The sequence below is a fragment of the Ahaetulla prasina genome, chromosome 1, assembly GCF_028640845.1.
Source record: "Ahaetulla prasina isolate Xishuangbanna chromosome 1, ASM2864084v1, whole genome shotgun sequence".
NCBI lineage: Eukaryota > Metazoa > Chordata > Lepidosauria > Squamata > Colubridae > Ahaetulla > Ahaetulla prasina.
The window spans coordinates 20,778,985-20,801,438 of NC_080539.1; the positions used below are offsets into that span (position 1 = coordinate 20,778,985).

At 42.1% G+C, this 22,454-nt stretch overlaps 1 protein-coding gene across 6 annotated transcripts in view; it reads right to left on the reverse strand.

Annotated features, from left to right (window-relative positions):
- LOC131188791 (protein spinster homolog 3-like) overlaps positions 1–22,454 on the reverse strand; it is a 102,639-nt gene that overhangs the window by 21,806 nt on the left and 58,379 nt on the right. For 5 of the 6 annotated variants that reach the window (XM_058164347.1, XM_058164342.1, XM_058164344.1 and 2 more), the window contains 7 exons: positions 22,385–22,451; positions 20,104–20,240; positions 16,461–16,613; positions 14,623–14,812; positions 14,039–14,104; positions 11,741–11,839; positions 10,103–10,298 (listed from right to left, as the gene is read on the reverse strand). In XM_058164347.1, coding sequence (XP_058020330.1) covers positions 10,103–10,298; positions 11,741–11,839; positions 14,039–14,104; positions 14,623–14,812; positions 16,461–16,613; positions 20,104–20,240; positions 22,385–22,451 — 908 coding nt within the window. The remainder of the gene's footprint in view (positions 1–10,102; positions 10,299–11,740; positions 11,840–14,038; positions 14,105–14,622; positions 14,813–16,460; positions 16,614–20,103; positions 20,241–22,384; positions 22,452–22,454) is intronic. The other variant, XM_058164346.1, reaches the window with a different exon arrangement.

The window sequence follows — 22,454 nt, forward strand, 5'->3', positions numbered from 1 at the left end:
TAAAGACCAGTCTCTCTCTCTCACAACGCAACTCACCTCACAGTGTTGATGTTGTTGTGGGGAAAATAGGAGAAAGGAAGGTGTGTGGGATATGCTTGAGCCTTGAGTTATTTGAAAAAAATAATAAAGATAGAATACAAATAAATAAATAAATAAATAGCCCACAGCTTACTTCAGTTGTATGTCTTTGGGGGAAGATGGCAAATGACCACACACATTTGATGACATCTCACAAAAGATATGGGTTATATTTTCTGGATGACTCATCATGGCTTTTAACAGAACAGAACGGAACGGAACGGAATGGAACGGAATAGAATAGAATAGAATAGAATAGAATTTTTTATTGGCCAAGTGTGATTGGACACACAAGAAATTTGTCTTGGTGCATATGCTCTCAGTGTACATAAAAGAAAAGATACATTCATCAAGAATCCTAAGTACAACACTTAATGATAGTCATAGGGTACAAATAAGCAATCAGGAAACAATATCAATATAAATCGTAAGGATACAAGCAACAAAGTTACAGTCATACAGTCATAAGTGGAAGGAGATGGGTGGTGGGAACGATGAGAAGATTAATAGTAGTGCAGACTTAGTAAATAGTTTGACAGTGTTGAAGGAGTTATTTGTTTAGCAGAGTGATGGCCTTCGGGAAAAAACTGTTCTTGTGTCTAGTTGTTCTGGTGTGCAGTGCTCTATAGTGTCGTTTTGAGGGTAGGAGTTGAAACAGTTTATGTCCAGGATGTGAGGGGTCTGTAAATATTTTCACGGCCCTCTTCTTGATTCGTGCAGTATACAGGTCCTCAATGGAAGGCAGGTTGGTAGCAATTATTTTTTCTGCAGTTCTAATTATCCTCTGAAGTCTGTGTCTGTCTTGTTGGGTTGGAGAACAGATGTCTGTAAATTCACTTTAGTCTTTTCCTTAAGTCAAGTATGCACATGTACAAAAAACAAAAAAACTGGACAGCATCCACTTACCATATTTATTCTCTAACAATACTTATGGTGGTTATGTGAAATCCAAGGCCATTCTGAGAAATAAAAGATGGTTTTTGGAAGGTGGTGGCCTGCAGCTTGCTGTGTAATTTGGTTTAAATTTAAAAGAAGCTCTAATTTTTTTTTAAAAAAAAGCAAAGTGGAAAGAGGCAAGCAGGGGGCTAGTATGTGCCAATATAGACATGTGTGAGCACACGGGTGCCTCGTGGGTGCCACAATAGGGATCCCAGTGATTATTTATTTGTAAATTGTTTCTGGTTTTAACATAGTGCTGAACTAATATTCTCCATCACTTCCATTTGATAAAAGATTTGTACTCCCTCAAAATGGGGAGGGCTTTTTTTTTTTTGTAGCTAATTTCTCTGAAGTGGTTTTGGAGGGCAGCTTGACTTTTTCTTTTTTTAAACGAGGCAAGCAAAGATTTTGAAATTAATGCAATGCCCAAAATACTTTCCTTCTGGCAATATCAACAATTATGGCCCCTGGCAGGTCCTCCTGCCCATGTTTCCTGAGTGACAAGGCCCGTGGGAAACTATACAGCCTTAGACTCAGGGGTCTCGTTGTCTGGGAAACCTACTGAATGTCGCATGAAGGAAGGCTTAAAACTCCTTGCCCATTTCATAAAAATAAAAAGAGCTCCAAGAAAATAGTCTCCATCCACAGCCTCCGGTACATTTGCTTCCACAGAAAAATCTGGACTGAAAAATCGGGCCTCTCTTTTGTCAGAAGACACAATGCTGTTTATTGCTTGGGCGAAAGACCATTTCAGACAAACAAAAGTGTTTTTCTACAATAGATTGCAGACAGAAGGGATTCCTGAAGCCAGAGGGCCTGGCTGTCCACATCTGTGTCCTTCTCTACTGAGAAACAAGAATGGCTCTCCTGCCCATCTTCAGATTTAATTTCTAGAGATTGTGAGGAATATTATATTATATTCTTATGGTTATTTCATGCTTATATACTGTTGTGTTTGACAAATAAATAAATAAAAATAAATAAATAAATATGTTATGTTATATTATATTATGTTATGTTATGTTATATTATATTATATTATATTATATTAATTATATTTATTATATTTATTATATTTTAATTATAATAATTTCCCACCTTTATTATTTTTACGGATGACTGAAGAAGGCAAAAATATCCAACACACTTTCTACCTCCTATTTTCTCCACAACAACAACGCTATGAGGTGGGCCAGGATGAGAGAGAGAGAGAGAGGGAGATAGAGAGAGAGAGTGCAACTGGCCCAAAGTCACCCAGCCAGCTTTCTTGGCTAAGGTGGAACTTAAATTCACAGATTCCTACTTTCTAGCCTGGTGCCTTAACCACTACTAGACCAAACTGGCTCTCTTTTATTATTTATTCATATTTAATGACCGCATGATTCATTTAACAACTGTCATAAAGTGGGGTGCAATTCACTTAACAACTGCCTAACTTAGCAGTGGAAAAATTGGACTTAATTGTGGTCGTAAGCTGAGGAGTATCTCTACCTCTGTGGCCTGGTCATGCAATTTACTGGATTATGTGATTTGTAGCAGTTTTGCCTTAGTATGTTCTGTGAATGCACCCCACTGTGATATATTTCATCGAATTATGGTATAGTGCTGGGGTGTCAAACTCGATTTCATTGAGGGCCGCATCAGGATTGTGTTTGACCTTGTGGGGGGCGGGGTGTGTGAATGTGCCAGGGTGGGCGTGGCCAGCTCACCGTCACTTGTGTCAGGGGCGCCTGTGGTGGCCTGAGCACTCTGCCAGTGGAAATAGCCTCCTGAGCTCTGTTTTCGCCTGCGACTGCCTCTTGCAACCCTCTGCCAGCGAAAACAGAGCTTGGGAGGGTCACCCACAGTCCTTGCAAGCTCCGTTTTCATTGTCAGAGTCACTGCAGGCCGGTCTTTCGCGGTTTCCAGGATGGCCCTGCAGGCCAGACCTAAGCACCCCATGGGCCAGATCAGGCCCCCGGGCCTTGAGTTTGACACCCCTGGTATAGTGTATTGGGTGATGATGCTACCTAATATGTTTATGAGAGTAAATAAATGAATATTCAGATATGAATATGCTTTGTTGCCTAAACTGGGGCCTCCTAAGACAGAAACATTGCCTTATACAATGTAAGCCGCCCTGAGTCTTCGGAGAAGGACGGGATATAAATGTAAATAAATTAAAAAAAAACATAATAGATGGCTTGTACGATATGCTAAACAAAAGACAGATCCAATTATCTGCACCCATTTAAACATTTGGCTTTGCTGTGTAAATTTCCTTTCCTTGCAGGTAATCCTCAGCTATCCTCAACCATTCACATAGTGACCATTCAAAGTTACAGCTGCACTGGAAAAAGTGATTTACGACCAGTGATGGGATTCAAATAATTTAACAACTGGTTCTCTGCCCTAATGACCAGCTGGGTAGGTGTGGCTCAGTGGTCATGTGATTGTGTGGGCGTGGCCAACTCAACGTCACTCACATTGATGGGCGCTTCGCCTTAGCTGTTACAATGTAATAAGTGTTAACCAGAGAGACAGTTTCTGTAAGTAGGGCAATAAAGATCAGGCTAGAAACAACACCAGAATGTTTCCTTCCTGCCTTCCTTACAGGATTAGCCCCGTAAAGTGGAGAAAACCAAAATTAAGATTTCTTCCAACAATCGGTTCTCTGAACTGCTTAGAAAGTTAACAACCAGTTCTCCCGGATAGGTGTGAACTGACTGAATCCCACCACTGCTTACGACCAGTACTAGCATTAACAACCACTGCAGCATCACCAAAGTGACGTGATCAAAATTCTTGGCATGTATTTTTGATAGAGAAGGAAGGATTCACTGGAGAAGAACCTACGGTAATTTTGGGAAAGATTGAGGGCAAAAGAAGAAGAGGACAACAGACAATAAGGTGGCTGGATGGAGTCACTGAAGCAGTAGGTGTGAGCTTAAATGGACTCCAGAGGATGGAGGAATGTTGTCCATGGGGTCGTGATGGGTCAGACACGACTTCGCAACTAACAATAACAATTTATGATAGTTGCGGTTGTCCTGGGATCATGTGATCACCATCTGCAATTTTCCCAGCTGGTTTCTGACAAGGAAAATCAGTGGGGAAAGCCAGATTCATTTCACAATTGTGATATTAAGAATGGCAAGTGAGTTGCTTAACTGCCAGAGCATAAAAAGTCATAAATCAGGTGTATCTCACTTAACAACTTCCTTGCTTAACAATAGTTTCTGGTCTTAATTGTGGTCACAAGTTGAGGACTACCTGTATCTTGTTTTTCCACCCCTCGTTCACCTACTGTGCCATGAAGACAGCAGTTTTAGCCTCAGGACCTGCCTCTGGTCATGTTCTGAGAGCTTCAGACTCTTTTGGCAAATGGACTGGGAGTCTGAATGCATGTTGGGGACTACAAAAATCATTCTAAAAATACTTGAAATGGAAGATTTCTAAGGAGCATGACATATGCAAATCTAGTCATTCTCAAAGCAAAATCTCTTTCAAGCCCTCTCAAACAAGTTAGATTTCAGTTCCCCTAATCCGCATAGACTAGTTCCAGCATCATCTGGAAAGTATCAATATCAGTGGTGGGTTGCTACCAGTTCCCCCCCCCCGGTTCGGGAGAGCCGGTAGCGGAAATCCTGATATGAGAGCGAACCGGTTCGCTCCTAACGTCAGCTGGGCCTTCCTGCCCGCCCCCACACTATACCTATCTTTATTCCTTTGGTTTTAGTTCAGCTGTAAGGCGCAGCATAGTGGATTGCCATGCCTCAGCTGTTTTTTTACTCAATGCGCTTGCATAAAACGCAAGTTTGGCGCATGTGTGAGTAAAGCGAGCATGCGTGCGGCGATCGTGCACAAAGCGCGTGCACGATGCGAATCGGTGGTAAAACTGGTTAGAACCCACCACTGATCAAGGTCATAGCTCAAAGAAAAATCCATGGGATAATAAAATGTTAAATCTATGATTCCCAACACTTTTGTCTTTCTTCCAGTATCTGAGACTTTATGGTTGCCATTTAATGTTTTATGAGAACTGGTTCTTGGATCGTTAAGAAGTCTAATATCTGCTTCCAAAACAATTAGCATGCAGTTTTTTCCTCTGCTCCCCAAAAAAGAAGCAACAGTCCTGTTTTTTACTTTGAAAGTTGAAAGAAACTCGGAAACCTCCCTTAATTTACCTACACGCTGATTTCTCAATTGTAATTAAGAGTGCTCATCTCTCCATCTTTCCCAGGTTTTTTTTTTGTTTTTTGTTTATTTTGTCACAACAGTATATACAATCATCAACAAAGCACGATAATCGGTGGTAAAACTGGTTAGAACCCACCACTGATCAAGGTCATAGCTCAAAGAAAAATCCATGGGATAATAAAATGTTAAATCTATGATTCCCAACACTTTTGTCTTTCTTCCAGTATCTGAGACTTTATGGTTGCCATTTAATGTTTTATGAGAACTGGTTCTTGGATCGTTAAGAAGTCTAATATCTGCTTCCAAAACAATTAGCATGCAGTTTTTTCCTCTGCTCCCCAAAAAAGAAGCAACACTCCTGTTTTTTACTTTGAAAGTTGAAAGAAACTCAGAAACCTCCCTTAATTTACCTACACGCTGATTTCTCAATTGTAATTAAGAGTGCTCATCTCTCCATCTTTCCCAGTGTTATCCAGAAATGCTGAGAAGTGAATTTTAATCAACCTTCGGTGCATCTGAACATGTATGATCTTCCTTGGCCCAGATTTAAGGAAAGAAATCTTGGAATGTAGGAAAAAAGTATTTGGAGTACAAGAGGTTCTGATTGCAACCTTCCTTTGAAAAGCTCTGCAGATCATGTCAATCCACCACATCAACAGCATTTAAAATGCCACAAGGTATTTTATTGCATTCACTGCAGCAGCTGAATGCAATCAGCCCTCCAGGGGGAAAAAAAGTTGTGTTCAGAAAAGACAGAATCAGGTTATTGAGCTGACCTGTTTTCTGGACTCCCACAATACATTAAACAATAACTCGACCATAATGGCAATTTGTACAGTGCGCTGAGTTCCCCAGCCCAGCCCAATATTAAATGCATATTGTAAAAATGTGTTTGTTACATCTGCATCTATCTTGATTAATTGTTGATGAAAACCACCTAATAAGTGGAAGTTCTGGTGCTGCCTCTCCATCTCAATATCTGAGACTATGCCTAGTAAGAGAGCAACTTAAAGTGTCAAATTTATTTTTTTAAATTTTTATTTATTTGTCAAACACAACAGTATTTATAAGTATAAGCATGAAATAACCATATGAATTGGATACAATCAAAGAGAACATTAGGACAGAACGGTAGGCACGCTGGTGCTTTTATGCACGCCCCTTACAGACCTCTTAGGAATGGGGTGAGGTCAATAGTAGATAGTCTTTGGTTAAAGCTTTGGGGATTTTGGGAAGAGACCACAGAGTCAATAGTGCATTCCAGGCATTAACAACTCTGTTACTGAAGTCATATTTTCTACAATCAAGATTGGAGCGGTTCACTTTAAGTTTAAATCTATTGTGTGCTCGTGTATTGTTGCGATTGAAGCTGAAGTAGTCTTCGACAGGAAGGACATTGTAGCAGATGATTTTATGAGTTATACTCAGGTCATGCCAAAGGCGGCAGAGTTCTAAATTTTCTAAACCCAGGATTTCAAGTCTGGTGGCATAAGGTATTTTGTTGTGATCAGAGGAGTCCACTTTTGCAAGTGGACTTATATGTTGCTTTAACTTCCCTGACTTTATTTCTAAAAACTGCCAAGCAGCTAAACCATCTCAAAAGGGTTTTTGCTGGTTTGGACAAATGTAGTCCAGTTTCTAGCTTATCCGGTTTAGGGAATATTGTTGAGAAGGTGGCAGGCTGACAGGTTTCTGGAAGAAGCAGATGATCTGGATCTGTGACAGTCAAGGTTCAGGCCAGGATATACCACTGAGTTGGCAATGAATGGTTGCAGGAAATGGGCATGGCTACTCTAGTGAAGAGAAGGACCAGGGAGACATGTGTTGTGGTCCGCCAGCAGCCTGCAGAACTGGCAATGGAGTCGGACAGCAATGAGGCTGAGGAAGAGTGTGGGCCAGTCCTGGAGGCTGGGGAAGGCCCGGATGAGGGCTTTGCGTCGGAGGCTGACGTGGGGCCAGGGCCATTGGGGAGTGAGGTGCGGACTCCAGAGCCTCCAGAGACTGACAGTAGTGAAGCAGAGGAACAGGAGGAGCCTGTTCCTAATGCACACATGAGAAGAACTGCCAGAATGCAAGAGCAGCTCAAGCAAAGAGGATGACTTGGGATTAGGGCCAAGAGATGATTGGCCCCTCCCATAAGGCTTAAAAGACCAGCAAAAGTGTTTGGGCTCTTTGCCAGAAAGCAACGTTGATAACTTTGTCTTGTTGCCTTTATTTTGTATCAGTGTCTTCTGAACTTTTGCCAAGAAAGGCCTTTGGCAGTTTGCCTAATTGGAGCAAGGTTGGTGATAGGACTGAGGAATTGTGTTGGGAGGAATTTGCTTTAATTTAATTGGACTATGCTGAGAATGAAGTAATTCTCAGCTGTTTTAATAGAGTTTGTTTGTTTTTACACTGACTGTGGGCCTGGGTCACAAAAACATGATAGCAGTGTTCCAATATTTGAGGGGCTGCCTCAGAGAGGAGGGGGTCAAGCTACTTTCCAAAGTTCCTGAAGGCCAGACAAGGAATAATGGATGGAAACTGATCAAGGAGAGATTCAACCTGGAAATAACCTGGTTTTCTGACATTGGCAATCAACCAATGGAACAGAAGTTGCCTTCAGAAGTTGTGGGAGCTTCATCACTGGAAGCTTTCAAGAAGAGATTGGACTACCATCTGGCAAAAATGGTGTAGGGTCTGCTTGGGTGGGGGGGTTGGACTAGAGGACCTACAACCGTGATGACGAACCTATGGAACACGTGCCAGAGGTAGCATGCAGCGCCCTCTCGGTGGGCACGCAAGCCATCGCCCCAGTTTAGTTCCGCTGCACATACCCGCACACCTCCCGCCGGCCAGTTGGTCTTTGGATCTCTGCCATGCATGAGTGGGGGGCGGGGGGTGGAGCATGCATGCGGGGGTACACATGCATGCGCAGGGGCGGGGTGCATGCACAGTGTGCTTCAGGGGGTGCGCATGCACAGGGGCAGGGTGTATGCACGGTGGCCGTGCGCACATTGCATTTTGGGGGTTTGGGCATCTGCGCTTTGGGCACTCGGTCTGGAAAAGGTTAGCCATCGCTGACCTAGAAGATCCCTTCAAATTCTGTTAATCTGGATCTTTGACAGGATTTCTGATAGACTCAGGATGGGAGTAGTGCATCCATTCTGGCCCTGCCTGATTGGCTTTTGATAGGATTGATCATAGTATCTTTCTGGACCAGTTGAGAAGGTTGGGAGTGGGAGACAGGTACTCCTCTTCCCTACATTCCAGTTGGTGTTCAGTGAGGTGTGAGGAGGGGAGGGAAGGTCCAACTCTAGACTTCTGCTATGTGGGGTTATGAAAAGCTTGGTGTGCTCTCTGGTCTTATTTAACATCTACATGAAACCTCTGAGTGAGATCATCTGCCAACCCAGGGTTAAGTACTATGAATATACTGATGATAATCAGTTGGACATCTCAACCCCACACTGCCAAGAGGCTTTCCTATGCCTAGGGCAGTGGTTCTCAACCTTGGCAACTTTAAGATGTTTGGACTTCAACTTCCAGAATGGGAAAAATTGCCAAGGTTGAGAAAGAATGACCTGGATAGAGAAGAACTGACCAGCTCAACTCTGAAAAAGACTGAATGACTGTGAGTTGTAGGGGTCCTCAGATCTAGTAGCTTTGTACTGTTAACTCTGAATGAGTGAGAGACCTGGAGGTTCTCTTGGACTCCAAACTCCTGCTCAAAGCAGCCACGGCAAGGAGAATTACTGCACAAATAGGTTTTGTCCTCCAGCTATGCCCATTCTTGGATCAGGAGCTTTACTCATGGTCACTCATGCCTTAGTAATCCCCCATTTGGATTGTTGCAATGCATTCTACATGGGACAGCCCTTGAAGAATATGTAACAGCCCATGTAACACAGATGCTATCTGAGTTGTAGTGTCTTCCCAGTGCAATTCAGGGTTCTATTTGTCATCTTTAAAACTCTGCATGGCATAGTACCAATTTACTTGCATGATGGTCTCTCCCCAGTGATTTTGGCCTGTCCCATCAGATCTGACAGGCTGGGTATGCTCCAGATGCCATCAATAAAACAAAAGTATCTGGCAGCTCCCAAAATTACTGTATGCTCTTTCTAATATGGCACTTGTCCTATGGAACAGCCCTCCCCATAAGTACAGCCCCTACTCTATTGGCCTTTCCCAAGGACATGAAGACGTGATTCTTTCTCCAGACATTGGGTCTGGATGCTAGCATGGAAGCTCTGGTAGAGATGTATATGCCTAGTGGTTTTGTGTTTTTAATTGAGCTTCAGTTATAGTTGGTTTTTTTGTTTAATGAAAGTGTATGTTTTTATCTGATTTATGGCCCAGCGTTTCTTGGGAAGCCATATAAACTGGCTGGCTGGCTGGCTGGCTGGCTGGATGTATGGATGAAAGTTAAATAAAGAGATAGATAGATATAGATAGATAGATGATAGATAGATAGATAGATAGATAGATAGATAGATAGATAGACAGACAGACAGACAGACAGACAGACAGACAGACAGACAGACAGAGACAGACAGACAGACAGACAGACAGACAGATTTTAGATGAGAGAGAGAGAGAGAGACAGACAGACAGACAGACAGATAGACAGATAGATTTTAGATGATAGAGATAGATAGATAGATAGATAGATAGATAGATAGATAGATAGATAGATAGATAGATAGATAGATAGATAGGGACAGACAGATAGACAAAGACAGATGAGAGATGAGACAGAGACAGAGACAGAGAGAGAGAGATGATATCAGTCTTGGTACAAAGTAGTGTTTAAGATATTTTTTTATGGTATTCCTGGGGAAGCCCCATTAGGTAAATTAATGCAACACTAAAGTCACATTCAATGTATCATTATCATTCTACAAATTAAAAGAAAAAGACTGACCTTGTCTTGGTGTTGCTGGCGGTGTTGTTGGCGCTGCAGCTTTCTTCGAATCTTCTTCAATATGAACAGCCGTCAGGAGGAAACAGCCTCCTCCAAGGACACCAACAAAAATGCAAACCACAAAACTGTATTTCAGACTCTGGAAATCCCAGAAAGTGGAATTATCTCTTTGGTGCACTTTGATTGTATTTGCAATCTATAGGATTGAAAGGATTTATGTCACCATCAGGTACAAGCGGCAAGTGATCTCATTCCAAATCAGATCTTTGGAATAGCTAACACAGGGAAACCCTCCATGCCAGGAGTCACATGGACCAGGAGTCTCCAACCTTGGCAACTTTAAGACTTGTGGACTTCAACTCCCAGAATTCCTCAGCCAGCTTTGTTGGAGACCCCTGACATAGACAATATTTTGGAAAATACGGACTATATGCGACAGAGGATAATGCAGACTGGGCAGAGTTGAGTTATGAAAATAGACAGAAGCAGAAATGGGGGTAGAAATAGTCCTACGTTAAGGGAAGATTTCTTTCAATTACATGCCTCTATTTACATTCTCCAGTTCTTCACATTTTGAAATATTATATAGAATTATAGGAAACTGTATTGTTTCCTGATTTCTATTAACCTTGAAACGCTGAGAATCCCCTAAGATACTCATTGTTCCTTTCAGCAAAAATCAAATTATATAAATTGTGGCTGTTGACATCCCCCCAGCTCTGTTTTCAACATATTGTTTGTATTTGTCATATGTTCACAAAAGTAAAGAAACATCTGGATGCTGGTTATGAATTTAAACGTCCTGGCTGCAAAGTTGCCATTCTTTTTGAATACCAAAGCCCATGGCAAAGAGTAAAGGTGAATTTTACAATCAGATCCTATCCTGTACAGTGGTAATGATGGCTATGGAATAGCAATAGCACTTAGATTTATATACCATGTCACAGTGCTTTACAGCCCTCTCTAAGCGGCTTACAGAATCAGCATATTGCCCCCATTTGGATCTGGATCCTCATTTTACCGACTTCAGAAGGATGGAAGGCTGAGTCAACCTTGAACCTTGGTGTGAATCAAACTACCGAACTGTTGGTAGCTGGCAGTCAGCAGAATTAGCCTGCAATACCAGAGGTGGGCTTCACATAATTTAAGAACCAGTTTGCCCCAGTACCGAAAATGTGAGTGAATGTCTTCCGCGCATGTGTGCAGCCTTCTGCGCATGTGCTTTGCTTGCACGCATGCACGCAGCTTAAAAAACACAGCTAAATAAGACGGCATAGCATGGGGGGGGACACCCGCAGGTCACAACTACCGGTTCGCCCGAATTCGTACAAACCGGCTGAATCCCACCTCTGTGCAGTACTGCATTCTATCCACTGCACCACCGTGGCTCAATGGTGCAATGAGATGAATGACCCTCAGAGCACTACAGACTTGAAGCCAGGATTGCTACTTTTCCAAAGCAAAAATCCAACTCTAGTTTATTGTAAAGCTAATCCATCAACAGGAAGGGCCTCTAAAACCCAAATAAAATGACTTTATGTTGCACTATTTCCAATTCATCCCACCAAAGACATGCTTTCTTGTCAACCATCCATCCAGCCCTGCCCCATCTAGTCCACAAATCCTGCCATAACTTACAATCCCAATGAGGTAGGGGCTGCCAGCATCACCCAGCAAATGGCTCATAAAAATTTGAAGAGAAAGTGCAGTTGATTGACAGGCGGGTTTCACTACATACTGGAAAAAAAATCCAAAGAAATTGTGTCAACATTTGGCAGAAATGCATTACAGGTAGTTCTCGACTTAATAACCACAATTGAACCTCTGTTGCTAAACGCAACAGTTGTTAAGTGAGTTTCGACCCATTTTACAACCTTTCTTGCTGCAGTTGTTCAGTGAATTACTTCAGGTATTAAGTTAGTAACACAGTTGTTAAGTGACTTTCCCATTGACTTTGCTTATCACAAGCTTGGAAAAGGTGATCACATGATCCTGGGACACTGCAACCATCCTAAATACACGCCAGTTGCCAAGCATCCAAATTGTCATCACATGACCACGGGGATGCTGCAACGGTCGTAAGTGTGAAAAACAGTCATAAGTCACTTTTGTAACTTTGAACGGTCGCTACATGGAAGGTTGTAAGTCGAGGACTACCTGCATAAGGAAAGAACAAGTATCACAGGTAGACCTGGTTGGCATTGTTATAAGCTGAATGGCTATGGGTGTGCATGTTGATGCCTTAACTTTGTAAATGACAAAGTTTGTAAATAGCAAAATTTCAAAAAAAGATACTGTATTTTTCGAACTATAAGACACACCTAAATTTAGAAGAGGAAAACAACCACAAAAAGTTTTTGGCCTCCACAGACCCCATTTGTGGCCATTTTTTGGCCTTTTTCCAGCCTTTTTTCGGCCTTTTTTGGCGCTTTTTCCAGCCCATTTTTGAGAATTTTTTCAGGAAAAAATGAGTCAAAAAAGCCTCCTAAACGGGTCAAAAAAGCCTCAAAAATGGGCCAAAAAAAGCCTAAAAAATGGGCTGAAAAAAGCCTCAAAAATGGGCTGGAAAAAAGCCTCAAAATGGGTCAAAAACGGCCTCAAAAATGGGCTGAAAAAAAGCCCCAAAAGGGCCAAAAAAAGACCTGAAAAAGGACAAAAAAAGGGCCAAAAACGAGGAGTGCAGAGGCAAAAAAACAGCCAGCGGTTGGGCGGGGCTTTGGCAATATTCAGTCTATAAGATGCACATACATTTTCACCCCCTTTTTGGAGACAGAAAAAGTATCTTATAGTCTGAAAAATACTGTATGTACATAAGCAAAGGATTATTTTCATTATACCTGTAACCACTGGCATGATTAAGAGATTGTATTTATGCACACATGTCATCAGATCAGCAGATTTGGTGAACTCTTCTGCTCCAGGGAAGAGAATGATACTTTCTGAAGGATATAATATACCCTGATCGTGTGGTTATACTGCAATTTTGGACTTTTGCCCCAGGGGTGAAATCCAGCAGGTTCTGACAGGTTCTGGAGAACTGGTAGCGGAAATTTTGAGAAGTTTGGAGAACCGGCAAATACCACCTCTGGCTGGCCCCAGAGTGGGGTGAGAATGGAAATTTTGCAATATCCTTCCCCCAGGAGTGGGGAGGGAATGGGGATTTTGTAATATCCTTCCCCTGCCACGCCCACCAAGCTACGCCCACAGAACCGATAGTAAAAAAAAAATGGATTTCACCACTGTTTTGCCCCCCTCACCAGTGGGTACTCCTGAACTTAAAGCCAGCTTAGCAAAACACAACTATCTAAGATTGTGATTGTGTCCATGGCATACAGTGAACTACAAATCACCCAACCTCTAAACAGCCCAAAGCAATATTTAAACCCAGGAAGCTAGGCTGCTTCAACAAATCCTGATTCTCTTAACAGTAGAGCAGGGACAACCATGGCAGGAAAACAGAGGCATCATGAATAATCTATTACGCCACTACAGATATATTAATATGGTTTTATAGCTCTCCTATGTTTTAAATTTAACATCAAGGGACATTTGAATGGGTTATTCATATGTAAACCTATGTAAACACAAAGAGCCTTTGTGTGTCTGGTACACACCAGGTCAGTAGGTTCCTTGTGTAACCATATGTAACAGAATTTCAGCAGATGGCTTAGTTTTATGATGCAAATCAGACCACGCATGCTTCCCTAGGACTGACGCCCTGAGAGATACATCAAGACTGGCTTTTGAGCGAACATGTATCAAAGTGCATTTTAGGCCACTCCACACTCCTTCACCATGCCTCCCCCCTCTTCCCGAATACTTGCTGACGTAGACCCTGACGGGAGGTGAAAACAGAGAGCATAGAGAACTAAGAATAGAAGTATTGGATTATCAACAAAATCAATATGACAGTAATGACAGTTGAACTGAACTCACCAAGAGGATGTCAGCCACAATGGCCCAGTTTAAAGATAAAAAAAACACCGCAAGGGCAATAAAAATCTGAAATATTAAAGAAGACAGAGAAAGAGAAAGAGAGAGAGAGAGAGGGAGACTTAGAACATCATGAGTTGATTGGAAGGGCAATCCAATGCCCTCCTAGAAGTATAAACTGATACTACAGACAAATAATTGATGCCATATTTATCCGTTCCAAGCTGCCATAATCCCCTGGCCATACTTTTAGCTGAATGTATACTGAATGCTGAAATCGTAACATTTCATTTGTTTTCTAGCAATCTTCCTGTCCTTTTCCTCGCAACCTTGAGGGCTCTAATCATTAAATCCTACATATTTCAAGGTGCCCATCAAAACGGTAGATTCTCTGTAGTGAGTGACTGAACTTTGACATGGTTTGTCAACTAGTTGACATATTCTAGAAGGGTGGGACTCTCGATTTCGTAATTCCCAGCCTTTTCTAGAGAGTGATAGGAGGGGAAAACACAATATATCAACTGGGGCTTCTTTAAACTGAAAACGAAAGTCACCCATTTAAATATATGAATTATTTGGTCACTTACATATGCAGCTACAATGCTCTTCCCAGCCAGCATAATAGCCAAGTACATGCATGGAGATGAACAGAGCAAGCCCATCGCACAGATAAGAGGGTCAGCCTTGGTGTTAACCTTCTTGTATCTTCGGGCAGCTTCTGCTCCAATGACGACCCCCAAAATGCCAGTTGCTATGGTGATCCCTCCAAATATCTCACTAATGACCAAGCAAAAATGCAACATTTTTATCAACAGCATTCCTTAAATAGTGCCTTTTGGTGTAGAAATCTAATAAATTACTAAGGGAGGGAGGGAGGGAGGGAGAGAGATGATAGATAAATTTTAGGGTGCAATTCCCTTCAGCCCAGTCAGCTAGGGAGGTTGGGAACTGACATCCAAACTACATAAAAGGCATATCATATTTGGGAAGGCTGCCATAAAACAAGGAGGACTTTATCCTTTTTTCAGGGCCTTGTAGCAGCCATTTTTTTCTTTTTTTTCTTTTATTTGAAAGAAATCATGGTGATTCATTCAGGGCTATGCTTTCTTTGCTCCCCCTCCTGCCCCCATCCTAGATGAGTGTTGCAGAGGTGATAACTTGCCAGTGGGAATATGCAGACTAAAACGTGCCCAGTTCCATTTCGCTCCTGCTGCAGTAGGTTTCTTAGGCAGGTTTCTGAGTCATGGTGTCATTTGAACCTAAAGCAGCACCATATTAATCCAAAATTTTCACTATCCTAATCAACAATAAACTTATCAGTATTTAGCAGAATAACAGAGTTGGAAGGGACCTTAGAGATTTTCTAGTCCAGGGTTGTCAAACTTGCATCGTCACAGTGGTGTCAGATTTTTCCCCCGCTTCGTTAAACCGGGCGTGGGCATGGCCGGCATGTGGCGAATCCGGCCCATGGCCCAGGAGCTTGACAGCCAATGCCCTGCTCAAGCTCAAGCAGGAAACCCTATGCCAGCGATATCCAAACTTGGCCCCTTGAAGAGTGGTGGACTTCAAGTCCCAGAATTCCCCAGCCAGTAAGTTGCTCATATTTGTGGCTCATGCTGGCTGGGGAATTCTGGGAGTTGAAGTCCACCACTCTTCAAGGGGCCAAGTTTGGACACCCCTGCCCTATGCCATTCCAGACAAGCTATCCAGTCTCTTCTTAAAAGCCTTCAGTGATGGAGCACCCACAACTTCTGAAGGCAAGCCATTCCACTGCTTAATTGTTCGCACTTAAATCAACTCACTTAAAATACTCTAAACTGGTAACCATTTTAGGTTTGACTGTGCTAAACTTGTTAATTTCGTTTACATACTGAAATTGATGGGGATAAAAGCTTAACCGGTATTGCATTGACTAATCAAGCCAATAAATTTAACAGAGAAAAATCTCAGCTGCCAGAACGTATCTGGAGCTATCCAAGGTCCTGTTTCTTGCCTTGTGTTGTATTCTAGTCACTTGGACTTTGCCAAAAAGTCTGCTTTCCTTTGACTTCCTTGCTATGCTTAAGACTTTTTCTATCACTTCAAATAGCCAGCAGAATTAGAGGAATCCCACAAATCTTTCCAGGCATCTCCCATATAATCTCCATTTGCTTTTCAAGGTTTTTCAAGAGGTGGTTTGGTGTGGTAGCTAAAGGCTGGGAGACTGGGAGACTGTGAATTTTAGTCCCCCCCCCCGCCTTAGGTATAACAACCATCTGGGTAACTTTGAGCCACTCCTCCTCTCTCAACCCAACTCACCTTACAAGGTGCTTTTATGGGGAAATAAGAAGAGGGGACATTGTGTATGTGTGTCATCTTCTTGGCCAAAAATAAAGGCAGGATAAAAATCAAATAAGTAAGCATTTAAGACAAGCGTTTGCATTACCTGTTGTGGCTTTCACATGGGTTTTTGCTGCATGGTTGTATAATATCCAAAACAACCTCAGCTCTGTAAAGAAACACAGGAATCCAGAAACCGAGAGCACCAGTGATGAAACCCATGCAAGTTACACCCAGCGAGGATCCTATAAAGCTCCAGCTGGGAGACAGAGAAAGGTTGGCATGGATGAAGAAGTGATGGAGAAAGAAGAGGTACCAAGTTCGGTGGTCAAGATGTAAGAGAGGATTAAGACAAAAAGATGTTCTACAGCTCCCTCAAGTGGCCTAAAATAGCTACACAGGTACCCAGTGTGCTTCTAGTCCAGATTTATGAAGGCCACCAAGAACTTGGGACAGGATTCCTTGTGACAATGAATCGCGGTATATTTACTACTCTACTTTGTTTTTTTTTAAAGCTATAATTGGCTGAGTATTGAAATTTAAATAAGAAAGAGGAAGCCCTTTCTTGGCCTCAGTGGAATAATTATTTTTCCAAAGTATTTTGGCCTCCAGGACAGGCCTCTCCAACCTTGGCAACTTTAAGACTTGCGGACTTAACTCCCAGAGTTCCTCAGACAGCTTTGCTCTGGGAGTTGAAATCCACAAGTCTTAAAGTTGCCAAAGTTGGAGACCCCTGCTCTAGGACATGCAAGAAGACATGTTTGTTGATGTAGTGACATCACTAGGGGTTTTAGGCTGAATATTTTCAGTCTATGGATTGGTATTACTTGGGGGAGAATGATTTACAGAATGGAAATGTTATATTTTGGCTTGCAGAGTCTTAATATTCTATTTCCCTCTTATTTTAGCAACGTTTTATGAAAATCATATTGCCAAAACTTGGCCATTTGTCGATCAGTCTTGCTGATACAAATTGTATGAATTACAAATTGCAAATTGGGGGCTATGTATTGCAAGTGGTGGTGGGGAGGTATGGGGCTCCATACAGCCCAGTGACTGCACCATAAAAATGGTTTGCAAATCATAAAGGCACATCATGCTGAGTAAATCAGGTTATGGCCTGTCAAATCAGTTGCAGTCTTCTTTCACATAAATATAGCTACTTGCTGGGACCATTAAGGCGCTGCTGGTTGTATGGACTTTCCTTAAGGAACAATAGGAAGTTAGTACCCACCCCTTAGGAAAATGAGATATTTTAGGAAATATTAAAGGGGCAGAATATTTCCCCTAAAAGGGAGGCAGAAACTCAGCCACTCTGTCAATGGGCCATTAAGGCCTAGGCCAGTCTATTCTACATAACAAAGATCTACCTCCTTCAGGTACAGCTATAATAGGAATTGCCCAAAGCCCCTTCATTACATCATCACCCAGCAAGAGTCAACCAAATCTGGGACTCAAAAGACAACCTATAAAGTTAATCCTGCATGACCCCATGGGAGTCTAAAAACCAATGAGAACACAAGCTCCAATTCAGAGCCCAACAGAGGGCATAAAACCCAGGCACTCTCAGCATGTCTACCCTTTTTGCCCAGGACTTCAAACCATGTGGTCCTCTCCACCATTAAAAAACATCTTTCCAAACAGCCGCCATGTTTCTAGTGACTTTCCCCCCACTTGGAACTGAACCCAGAAGGATATTTCTTCCAACATACCCTTCTCCTAGAAACACAAATTGAGTGCAGGTAGAAAAGAGTTTTATTTTAGTTCACCTTGACATCAGACATTCTCCTGATGGTGCGGTTCCATCAAATTAATATCATTTTGTTTAACTCAATAAATAAAAGCATTGAAAAGAAAAGAAAATGCGAACATCTCTTGGTTTTGAATCACTGGCCGGTCCCATGTCAGCTGAATGATCAAGAACAATCAGAGCCCCTGAAGAGAAGCTTGAAAACAGGCAGGCATTTTACCCGGTCAGAATTTTCCCATCGTGGTGAAATATATTTCTATTTAAATATAGGATCTGTGTTTGCAAATATGCCTCTGTTTGCAAAAAAAAATAAAAAATCAGCACATGCAATTTTTATCCCAATGTGTTTGCCGGCCACCATTTGGGGGAGGGGGGTGAGAAGCAGATGATACAGCTTTTTAAAAAGAGTAAATTCTAGAATATGGCTGCATTCCACAGCACACATTCACTTGAGTCACTTAAAGCAGGGGTCTCCAACCTTGGAAACTTTAAGCCTAGAGGACTTCAACTCTCAGAATGGTTATCCAACATTTTCTTAAAAATTTCCAGTGTTGGAGCATTCACAACTTCTGCAGGCAAGTCGTTCCACTTATTAATTGTTCTAACTGTCAGGAAATTTCTCCTTAGTTCTAAGTTGCTTCTTATAATAATTCTTATAATAATAGATACAAACTCAAGATAAACCGCTCCAAACTCGATTGCAGAAAATATGACTTCAATAACAGAGTGGTCAATGCCTGGAATGCATTACCTGTTGTGGCTCCAGACCCCAAACCTGGCCCCATGCCCGAAAGTGACTCCGAAAGTGAGGGGGAAGGGCCGGTAAGGCTTACCTCAGAAGCACCGATTCCTTTGGCCCGGCTCCAGGAGCCAGAACCAGGCCAGTCGGAGGACGTAATGAGGCTGACATCCCCTGATTCCTCCCTTCCTCAGGCTACGCCTTCAGACGCAGCTGATAATCATACTAATCAAGCCTGGATTGACCCGCGCTTCAGAAGATTAGAAAGGCGGCGTCATCAAAGGGAAGGGTGGGGCAGGAGCCCCACCCCACAGGATATATAAGGAGCTTTGGGATTGCTCTCAGTTCCACAGGAAGCAAATTAGCTGAACCGTGTCGAAGTGAGCTGAAGTCTTAATCTGTTTGAACTTTTTGGCAGACAGCTGCGTTTTTTCGGCCAGGACTGATAGAAGCCGTGAATCCACTGGCTGTAGGCCAGCTCGTTACTCCAAAGTGGGGACGAAGACAGAACACTACCTGACTCTGTAGTTTCTTCCCCAAACCGACAAAACTTTAAGCTTAAACTATCTACTGTTGACCTGACCCCATTCCTAAGAGGTCTGTAAGGGGCGTGCATAAGTGCACCTGCGTCCTACCTTCCCTGTCCTAATATTCCTTTTTTTACTTACTCTTTTCATGTATCCAAATTATGTTTATACTTTTACCTGTTATCTTATATATGAATGACAAATAAATAAATAAAATAAAATAAATAAATACTGTAGACTTAAGTATTTAAGTCTACGGTATTTAAATAAGTAGCAGAATTATTTAAGTCTATAGTATTTAAATAAGTAGCAGAATTATGACAATAGGTTTACCTTTTCCAGAGCATTATTTTTTCAGATTTAGCTATTGCCCTGCTGGTTAAGAATCCAGAGAGTTGCAGTCCTAACAAATCTGGAAGACCCCAATTGAGAAAAGGGTGTCTAAAGATTTACTTGCAGGATAAAGCAGGCTTACCAAGGAAAATAAAAAAAGATTTCTACAAGCCAACATCCCCCTCTAGCGTCTGAAAGTATTAACTAGCCATACAGTTGAAAAGACAGATTTGTGGTGCCTTACTGATTAGCAGATATATGTTCCCGTACATGCATGTTCTGCTACATGGGAGGAAACAAAGCTGCAAGTAATGGAACCACAGGTACTGCAACAAACAATAGCATAATGGCCAGAAACCTGAAGGGCTGTTATGCGAGAACAGGAAAAGAAATAGCTTACTTTTTGCAAAGAGAAGAAATGTCTTTGAACCAGTTTGAGGTTCTGGTACTCTTGCCAGCTACGAGCGTCTTGTTCTTTGGTTTAGGGACTAAAAGAATTAGGAGAATCAAGCCTGTAATTCCCATAAAAGGAGTAACCTAGAGAGACAGAAGCAACAGGGATGTCAACAAGGACCATTATAAGAAGCTGAAGGACTGTTACTTGTTTTTTCAGCATACGAGGGGAACAAAGACAAAGAGAAGTAAACTTGTGCACACAATCCATGTAATTCTATACAAAACTAGTACAGGGCTTCGGCAGTAGCCTCATAGTTGGACGCTTCTGGCATTGCTTCGTGAAAATCTTTTAGGAAACCAGAGAACGCATGTCATGGAAAATCTTGCACAATATGTTTAATAGTTTGCATATCAGCACCACAATCGCAACAAGGGGGATCTTTTTATTCCCACTGATACAGGATAAAGGTGTTGTGGTCCACTAGCAGCCTGCGGAGCTAGCAGTGGAGTCGGACAGTGAGGAGGCTAGGGAGGACAATGGACCAGTCCTGGAGTCAGGGGAAGGCCCAGACGAGGGCTCTGCATCAGAGGCAGAGATGGGGCCAGGGCATCTGGGAGCGATCCGTGGACTCTGATGTCTCCTGAGGTGGACAGCAGAGTGGCAGAGGAACAGAAAGAGCCTGTTCCTAGTGTACACATGCGAAGAGCTGTCAGAAGACAAGAGTAGCTAAAGCAAAAGGGACGACTTATGAGTAAGGCCAGGAGATAATTGGCACCTCACATAAGGCTTAAAAGAGCAGCAACGGCTCTTGGGTTCTTTGTAGGAAAGCAACATTGCTACAATTGTTTCTTGTTGGCATCTCCTGTTTCTGAACTTTGTGGGATTTTTGCCAAGAAAAGCCTTTGGCAGGGTCCCAAAGAAGGCAAGGCCGAAGGACTTTTTCTGAAGGACTTTGTTTTGGACTTAATTTGGACTAGGCTGAAAATGAAGTAATTCTCAGCTGTTCTAATAAAATATGCTTGTTTAGGACTGATTGTGTCTGGTAATAACTACTTCAGCCTAGGTCACAACAAAAGGCACTTCTTCCAGTATTGCATCTAATTCTGTTCCTAATTACAAGAAGCTTACACAGTGAAGCAACTGTTTTATATGGCAGACTGAACAGTATGGTAGTCTAGGGCTGAACTTCACTTATGTTCTTCTGACCTTTTCTCCAGAGAAATTCTCCACTCCGGCCATCGTTCAAAGAGAGTCTTCAGATGCCATGCATAGTAATAAAGCCTGCCCACAATTTTCTGCCATGGCCACTTCATTATTTTGAGGAGCCTTTAAAGCAGTGTTTTTCGACCTTGGCAGTTTGAGGATATGTGGACTTCAATTCCAAGAATTCTCTAGCCAGCTATGCTGGCTGAGAACTTCTAGGAATTGAAGTCCACACATCTTCAAGTGGCCAAGGTCGAGAAACACTGCTTTAGAGTGATCGTGATACTATGACTAACTGGCTGGAGGATGGATCCACCATCAGGGAAGAGGCATATGAGAAGAAGGGGCAAGAAAATATCTAATTTTTCCTCTTTCCCCCACTCCCAGAACTTCTGATAAACTACCATCAAAGACGGACAGTTTGACTTCTCATTTTCACTTTCCCTCTTCTGAATTATCACTTGATTTTTATAGCTTATATAAATAAATAGCTAAAATAAATATATAAACATACAAACACACAGTATGTGTCTAGATGGATGGATAGAGAGAGAGGGAGGGAGAGAGAGGGACAGACAGACATAGATGATTGATGGAGAGAGAGACAGAGACAGAGAGACTGAGAGATCAAAGAGAGACAGAAAGACATATAGACAGAAAGACAGACACAGATTATAGACAGACAGACAGACAGATAGACAGCTAGACAGACAGATAAATAGATAGATGAGAGAGAAGAGAGAGACAGAGAGATGGAAGATAGAGATGATAGATAGATAGATAGATAGATAGATAGATAGATAGATAGATAGATAGATAGATAGATAGATAGATAGATAGATAGATAGATAGGATAGATGAGATAGATGAGAGAGAGAAAGAGGAAGAAATCACACACATAGACCAAAATTCTAACATTGTAGAACTATGTCAGCATCTTTGTATACACTATTTCTTTTTCAACATTTTCTTAAAACCAGCTGAAAGAGAAAGAAGTTTTACTACTAACAGATTGATAGAACCCCACCCTTTTAATCCAGGGGGATTCTCTTAAAGATAGACCTGACCAACCAAGACTCACCCTGAAGCCCCAGCCCCAGAAACCGCTTGCACGCGCCACTCCAGATGACAGGATATAACCGAGTCCGCTG